We start from the raw sequence: 8,239 nt of genomic DNA, 5'->3' as shown, positions 1-8,239 counted from the left end.
AGCAACTTGTTTTCCTCTTTATTTTGAATTGATTAAAATTTTTTTTGGTTGAAGTTTGGATTTTCTCTTTGTCTTCTCTCACTTTTGCCCACATTGTTGACATTTTCCTTCTATCCCCTTTTGATTTTCCACAATTTCTTCACTTTCTCTCTCTTAGGGTTTGGGATTTAGGATTTCACATATTTTCACTCATCCACTTCACTTTTCTTCACCTTTTTCATGGCTAGTTACGAGGTTCCCATTCCAGAGCTTGCAATAGGTATTGGTGCTACACTTGGTGCATACATGGAGGTAGAGGAAGCTGCTGCATTGCTTCCCCTTGCCGAGAGGTCTTTTGATGCGACCATATACCGGCTGCGTACACATGTGCCACCTCCTGGCGGCATCTTGAGATTCAAGGGCTTTATTCCGGGGTTGGATGAGGACACTTGACTGCGAGAGCCCATGGAGCATATATCGGTCGACACTTCCACAGTACACAACTTTTTCCCTATTTTACTTTGCATTTTACTTTGCACACATATTGAAATGTTGAGCTTGATGAACAAATCACTCATCCTTGCTACATATATACTGACAAAACTTCCAATTGATAGGTTATCGCCAGGAGGATAGACGGTTACGGCTCTATATCTGACCCCTGATGATGGTACGAGCGGCTTCCTACAGAGGTCTGCACTTTGGTAGATATTGTTGGCTTTGGGCCCTTCTGCTCCGGGCTCATACAGATGAGGGTCGAGTCTTGACTTTATGGGGCCCTAGTAGAGAGATGGTGGGACACCACCAACTCATTTCATTTCTCTTCTACCGGAGAGATGACACTGACCCCATATGACTTCCCGATGTTGACTGGTTTACGGGTCGGGGTCGGCAGCCCAGTCCCTTTCGATCCAGATATGACTCAGTGGAGAGATGCACAGCTCCAACATCTCGAGGTGATTCCATACGCCACCAACTATGGGATGGTGCACTACAGTTGGTTCTTGGAGCACTTCTCTGGCACACAGCCAGCTACTACAGACGAGGTTGCCCTGTACACCCGCGGTTTCCTTATATATCTTCTCAGTATTACCCTGTTTGCAAATAGGGAAACTACTATGGGATTATATATTCTACAAGCATTGGTACATCTTCCTAGGATGGCAGATTATGATTGGGGTGGCGCAGGTTTGGCCACCCTATACTGCTATATGAGCTCCGTCTCCTGTTGCAAGGCGAATTCACTCGGCGACTATTGGAGGGTTTGAGAGGTACGCCCTACACTCACCTTTCTGATATGCTGTAATGCCCTACACTCACCTTTCTGATATGCTTTAAATTATGTTCATTGTTGCATTTCTTGCTTATCTAATCCATTTTCTCATGTCATCTGTCTGCCTTTGGTTTGCAGTTTTCGGTCTACACATATTTCACTTCGTTGGCTCTAGTTCCAGTGAGGCCGATCGAGTTGTCAGTACCCCGTTCTTGGTGCTACAACTCGCGGTTTGAGCGACGTCGTCTTGTAGATCGCACCTTTCCATATTTTCACCACTTCTTCGACGCTATCACAGCAGATCAGGTATTGCACTGTTTCCCACACTATATGGTCACTCTTATACTATTGTACTGTTGTATTGTACCATATTTCCATTCTCATACTACACTGACTTCCAACACTACACTAATTCTGACATTGTATTGCCATTCTGACATCGCACTGATATTTTACATTGCACTAATTTTCTCGTACTACACTGATATCTGACACTGCACTGATTTTCTCAGGTTGATTGGCACCCCTGGGCAGGCATTCCCCAAGTGTTGAGGGCGACCTACACCGCTGCCTGGCATGCTTCCATGATGAGGATCCTGTTCGAGGGCCCTTTTGGCTGAGCATACTACCTGGGAGAGAGATTCATTTACCAGACGCGGGGCGTTGCTGACCCTGATATTCCACATCCTCCTCCTGTCGACATGAGGGTGGTAAATGATTTATAGGATGGTCCTGAGCTCGACCTCTTGATGATAGGTGAGGACGGTGATCGTTACCATGAGCGTGGCGACTTTACGACTTTCTTACACACTCGGGTAATGGCTCCTCTTACTCCAGGCATGGCTCAAATTGTGCCAGAGGTTGCTGCTTCTCCTGCTGCTAGGGCTGGCGATGTGCCCAAGAAGGTGCCCCTGTCATTGCTCCCATTCTTGGATTTCATGTGATTCCCACCGAGATCATATACATGCGTCCAGGTGGAGTGATCGAGTAGATCCTACTAAGCCCATCGATGAGAGCGATTACAGACTTGTGTTTGCCCCTGGCGTTAAGGAGGTACACTTTCTTTTTATGCCAGTCCGAGCTGCACTTTAGCTTGTTCTCAGCTATTACTATTCACTATTCAATTACTTTATCTTGTGAGGACCTAACTTTTTGAAATGTCCCCAAACGCTTATAGTTGAAGAATTTCAATAAGAAATCTTGTTTATCCATTTCTTGCAAATTAAACCTTAGAAATCAGGAGCAACTGTACGAGCTAATCAGCTCTGAGAACTTAAGAAACATTTTAAAACCCTGAATTAATAATTTAGAAACCTTAGAATGAAAAATTATAAAAGAAAAATCCTAGTTTTTAGTAATCGCAGTTTCAGCCCAGTATCTCGCCTTTGTCGCGAATCGACACCACGTGGCCCGAATTATTTTTCATGTCATTATTTTATTAATTATATAACTTAAACATTTGTTTTATTTCAAAAATTCTGATTGTACCCTTTTCTTTTTTAATTATTGCATTTTGGCCTGAAAACATTAATATTTCATTCAATAAAGGTACAACCAATATTTTATTAATTTATACAAAATATCCTCTATATTTTATTAACAAAAATATCAAATTTTTACATGGGTAAATAGGGTAGCTGGCTATAGGTGGTGAAAAGGACCTAGAAGTGTATTTTTTATTCATGGCAAATCTTGTATATAAATGCAACAAATCTTTGACCATCATGGAGGAATGGGGGACATTTATTGCTATATCCTTTTTGTCTCCCAATTAACTAGTAAATAGGATTACCTTCTTTTAATCAAGATTAATTGACACAAATCTTAATTGGATCCAATTACAAACCAACCAAACTTGAATAGTTTCTATTGAAAACGAACCAAACCAAACCAACCCTTTTCTCTCTTCCTTGGCCTATAAATACAAGCCTTGCTAGCTATTGCATTTCACTCCATAAAAACGCAACACGTAGCTGAGAGAGGAGGAAAGGGAGAGCAAGTGAGCTTGAGAGAAAAAGGGGAGAAAAGAGATCAACAAGTAGGAAAAAGATCTTGCAAACCAAGATAAATCTCATACACCTCTCCTCTCAATGAATCACCATGTTTTTCCCCTTCATAATACATGCGAAAAATATATTTCACATGATATTAAAAGTTACTACATTATTAGATGATGTATGGTTTGAAAATGAAATGTCCCTCTTCTTCCTTGCAATTTCTAGCAAGCTTTTGTCAAGTTTTTTGATTTTATTTCCATAGCAAACCTTCACCAACTCAAAATATGTTTTAAATGGTTATTAATTGACATATATAGAGTATGTGAAAATTTTGGCTAAGACGCTGGATGTGTTTTTATGACCCCTTTTATTTTTCTAAATAGTTGCTATAAAGAACCTGTTAAAACAGAAGACTTTGGAAAATTCTAGAAAATTATATAAAAATGGTATCACATTAATTTTTACATCAAAATCTTCCTCTGAAGGTTAGCTTTCAAACAAAATTTATTTCAATGAAAATGAATGAGTATTTTAAAGGAAACACCAAATTTTGTAACAGTTGTCAAATTTGGACAGAGCTTGTGTATTTCTTAAATATCTAAAAATAAAAAAGGACCACCCTACTTTCGTAAAATGGTTCTGAAACTAGACTTGGTTCTCTACAAATCCTCTAGAAGCCACATTTCTAAAACCCTTAAAAAATATTTTTTCTATATTTATTTTGGAACCGGTGCAGTGCTAGAAATCTAAACAATGCGGTTCTTATTGTAGTTAATGCTTTTGTGTTATCATGACATATTTTTGTAATGTATGTTATACTTTCATTCTTGAGTTTCACCTTGAATGGCCTTATTTTGTTCTTACTTGTGCTAACCACTAATGTGTAATACATTTAATGTGAAAAGGGGAAAACTAAATGGGTTGGCAAAGAGGTTTAGCGACCACACTAGTCATACATCATAAATGAGGAGAATGTTAAGTTGATATTAGTAGCAGATTAAAATGAGTAAGTCTTGCGCAACTGGTTGTTCGGAACCCTTGAATGGAGCGGTTGTATTCGGACCCTAGGTAGTTCGGTGTAAGGAGGGGTTTGGGCTAGGCCCATCATTATCGTCTCTTTTGTGGCCTTCGGTTGGCGCTACGCGGTATATAACCGTTGGTAGGCATCTGAGGTGAGGTCTGCAACAAAGCAGCAAAAGAGGGGGCATACCGAATAATTCGCGTCCAATTCTTGGAGTTGGGAGGACGAAATCTCTTTGGGGGATTTCTAGACTACTAACAACTAACCATATAGTCTGTGCTATGAACTTAAATGCCATGATCCTTTCCTTTGTCTTTTTTGTAAATGTTGTTGTGTATTGGACTGGAAAAAAGAGATGAGGGTGTGTGTGCATTTATTGGACATTCAAAGCTCACGGCGTATCATGCCAGGTCCTGAAGAGGAGCTTATAGTAGGAGACGACGAGCCGGAAACCTTTGAAGACATTTGGCTATCTTAGAAAAGTTAGAAATTTCCCTTTTGATGTTTTGTAAAGCTCATATGAAAATTTAAATTTTCTTTTGGGATGTAATGTAATAGAACAAGCTTTTTGTAATTAAGGATATTCGTAATTATTCTGTTATTATGTACTTATATTCTAACACCAATATAACCCCTGACGTCGCTTACGAGACCTTGTGGTAATGCCTCTTCAGATCTGTCAAAAAGGTAGTGCGCTACCTAAGAAAGCTAGACTTAGAAGGGAGGCTAATTTGACTCCTCTGGCGATCTAGGATCTTACTTGGTTATTGATCATATGACTCATTAGTGACTTTCCCTTGACTACAACCAATAGTGTAGATTTGGGGTGTCACAATTTGGTATCAGAGCCTAGGTTCAACCCTTAGCCCGCGCAACCCAATAGAGGACTCTAGAAACCCTTACCCATTTACGTTATTGTATTTTAATATCACTATTACATTCAAAATAGAGTAATAATTAAAATCCTTTCCCTATACCCTAGGATGTCGTCAGAAAGCCGCCAGACAACCGATATCAGTCTTGACACGTGGGGAGCATTCCGCATGCAAGGCAGGAGGGCCTGTCCCTTAATACCTACTTCAGCCGTCTATGGTGTGAATTCGCCGCTGAGAAGATGATCATCGAGGATATACGAAAGGTGGAAATGAATTACTCTTATTACACGAGGGAACAAAAGAGGTCATTGGTTTGACGACCCGTACACTACCTAAGTCACGCAGCAAGGAGTGCAGTCTTGAAAGGAGCAGGATGACCAAAAAATGGACACTTTGATGCACCGAGCCTTAGCAGGAGAAGCATTTCACCAATTTCCAGCGGAAAGTGGCGAGTCTCACTATCCTGGGCAGAATGACAATTAACCAATGGAGGTAGAGCAACCACCAGTACAACCAGGATAACTCCAACCTTCCCAATTGAGGTGTCATCTGAACACGTCCCCCCCTTCGCCAATAGACACGCCCCATTTCCCTGGCCAGGAAACCGACTCAGTTGATGAGGACCCTGAAAAAGACTTTGATTGGTCGGGAAATAAGGGTTAATCTAGGGATAGTAGGCTAGACTTTTTGTAAGATCCACTCATATGGGTCTTTAAAATGTATGTAGCAGCTTTGTGACCTTGGTGTGTGTAATGCTTTTGAATGAAACTATGATGGAAGCCTTTTGTACTAATGCCTAATATAATGAAATGATGACTTGTTCTATATCTATTGACTGTTACTTGTTTTAATATTCATCACACCCTAAGAAAACTATACCTTAATTTCAAATCTCGTAGAAAGATTACCTTTAGCTAGAAATTTAGAAGCCAATTGACCCCGTACCATGAACAGAATGGTGGATACGCGAGCTAACGACTATTTAGAAACCAACAACAATGCTCGAAATCATCCCATAAATCAGCATGGGCCCGTACCCGTGGGAGCCAGTATCCCTAATAATCTTGGGCATCAAATTCTGGAGGAATTGGGGGCAACTAAGGAACAATCGACAAAACGAGAGGACTTGACTCTTTTCGGAGTTCAGAAAACAAAGGCCCCCGAAGTTCACAAGAGTACCAGACCCGAGGGTGGCTGAGAATTGGCTTCGACAGATAGAGAAGATGTTAGACACTATGGGAATAACCGAAGATGCCAATAGAATAGCCTTGGCCGTATTCGAGCTTGATGATGAGACTGATCATTGGTGGGAACTAATCAAGAATACGCGTGACGTTACCAACATGTCGTGGAACCAGTTGAAGGAATTGTTCTTCAATAAATACTTTCCAAGTATAGTTCGTCGAGAGTGGGTCAGGGAATTCCAAAACCTAGAGCAAGGGAATATAACCGTAACCCAATACGCTGCAAAATTTGAAGAGTTAGCCCGTTACGTAACTACATATGTAGAAAATGATGAAGAGAAAGGATGGATGTTCGAGTGGGGGCTGGACCTTACAATCAGGGGAAGAGTTCTCCCGCAACAACTCCACTCATATGCCGAGGTGTTGGAGACGACATTAGAATCTGAAAGGGAAGTAGCCGACGCTAGGAAGACTTGGAACAAGTAGAAAGGGGGTCAGACATCTGTTGGACCTCAGAGGAACCAGAAAGGAAATATGGCCTTGAAGCCCTACTCCAGACCACAACCACAACAGCAACGGCAACAATCACAACAACAGATCCAGAAAGGAGGCTATCAACTAAGGTCGGCAGGACAACTCCAGTGCTTTCATTGCCAACAATTGGAGCACAAAAAGAGCGAATGCCTCCAACTCCCTCTATCCGGATACCGGAGAGGAGGTTTCGGAGCAAATGCCCAGGCATTAGGTGGACAGAAGCCTTGGACAAACAAGACAGGACCTACCGGGCAGCTGCACCAGAAGAGTGGAGGAACTCAGAACCCCAGGACCAGTGGCAACCAGAAGGCAACCGGCAGAGTCTTTGCCTTGCAAGAGGAAGAAGCGGACCCGTCAATAATTGAGGGTAATTTAGTGCTATATAATTCTTGGGTGCATGCTTTATTTGATACTGGTGCATCGCATTCTTTTATATCCTCTGCTTATGCTAAGTCATTAGAACTTGTATGTAAACCCTTAAAAAGTACCTTAAATGTAATCTCACCTATGAGAGGATGCGTTCGGATAGGATTGATCTGTAAGGATTGTAAAATAGGAGTGTCGATCCTACACTTAACTTGTGACCTTTGTGTCATGGAAACGTCAGACTTCGATATCATTTTGGGCATGGACTGGTTGTCTGCCCACCGAGCGGTGATCGATTGTTGTCAAAGGAAAGTAGTAGCTCACATGCCTGACGGAACGCGTTTCTAGTTTAAGGGGGATAGACAAGACTCCATGACTTCAACGAAATGTAGGACGCAGTGGCACGATCAACGTGCGGGTAGGATAGCAAGTTTGATTTTAAATGAGGAGGGCCAAGAAGAATTAGAACTTTCGCATATAGTATGTGAATATGCAGATGTATTTCCTACGGAATTACTGGGATTGCCACGAACCAGAGAGTTAGACTTTAGTATTGAGCTACAATCTGGAACTACCCCAATATCCATGGCCCCATATCACATGGCACTAGCAGAACTACGAGAATTAAAGACACAACTACAGGAGTTACTCGAGAAAGGATTCATTAGGCCAAGTACTTCACTATGGGGAGCACCCGTTCTGTTTGCTAAAAGGAAAGATGGGTCGTTAAGGCTATGCATCGATTACCGTCAACTCAATCAAGTCATGATCAAGAACCAATACCCACTCCCAAGGATTGATGATCTTTTTGATCAACTTAGAGGCTCAAGGTGCTATTCAAAGATTGATCTCAGGTCAGGTTACCATCAACTACGAGTCAAGGAGGAGGATATACCAAAAACTGCCTTTTGAACCAGATATGGTCACTATGAGTTTGTAGTAATGCCCTTCGGACTAACCAATGCACCGGTAGTATTCATGAACCTAATGAGCAAAATTTTCACACCATA

The 8,239-nt window shown here is 41.5% G+C and overlaps 1 protein-coding gene across 1 annotated transcript; it reads left to right on the top strand.

Moving 5' to 3' along the window:
• Positions 1 to 6,380: 6,380 nt before the first annotated feature.
• Positions 6,381 to 6,815, top strand: LOC114283349 (uncharacterized). Its single transcript, XM_028226160.2, has one exon. It carries the CDS (start codon positions 6,381 to 6,383, stop codon positions 6,813 to 6,815), a length of 435 nt encoding a protein of 144 aa, XP_028081961.2.
• Positions 6,816 to 8,239: the final 1,424 nt, after the last annotated feature.

Source organism: Camellia sinensis, chromosome 11 (assembly GCF_055761805.1).
Source record: "Camellia sinensis isolate YWXY chromosome 11, ASM5576180v1, whole genome shotgun sequence".
Lineage (NCBI taxonomy): Eukaryota > Viridiplantae > Streptophyta > Magnoliopsida > Ericales > Theaceae > Camellia > Camellia sinensis.
This window is presented reverse-complemented; position numbering and strand designations above follow the sequence as displayed.

What these genes read in the sequence shown, in the direction of transcription:
- LOC114283349 (XM_028226160.2), top strand. Translation starts at nt 6,381, where the DNA reads ATGGGAATAACCGAAGATGCCAATAGAATAGCCTTGGCCGTATTCGAG.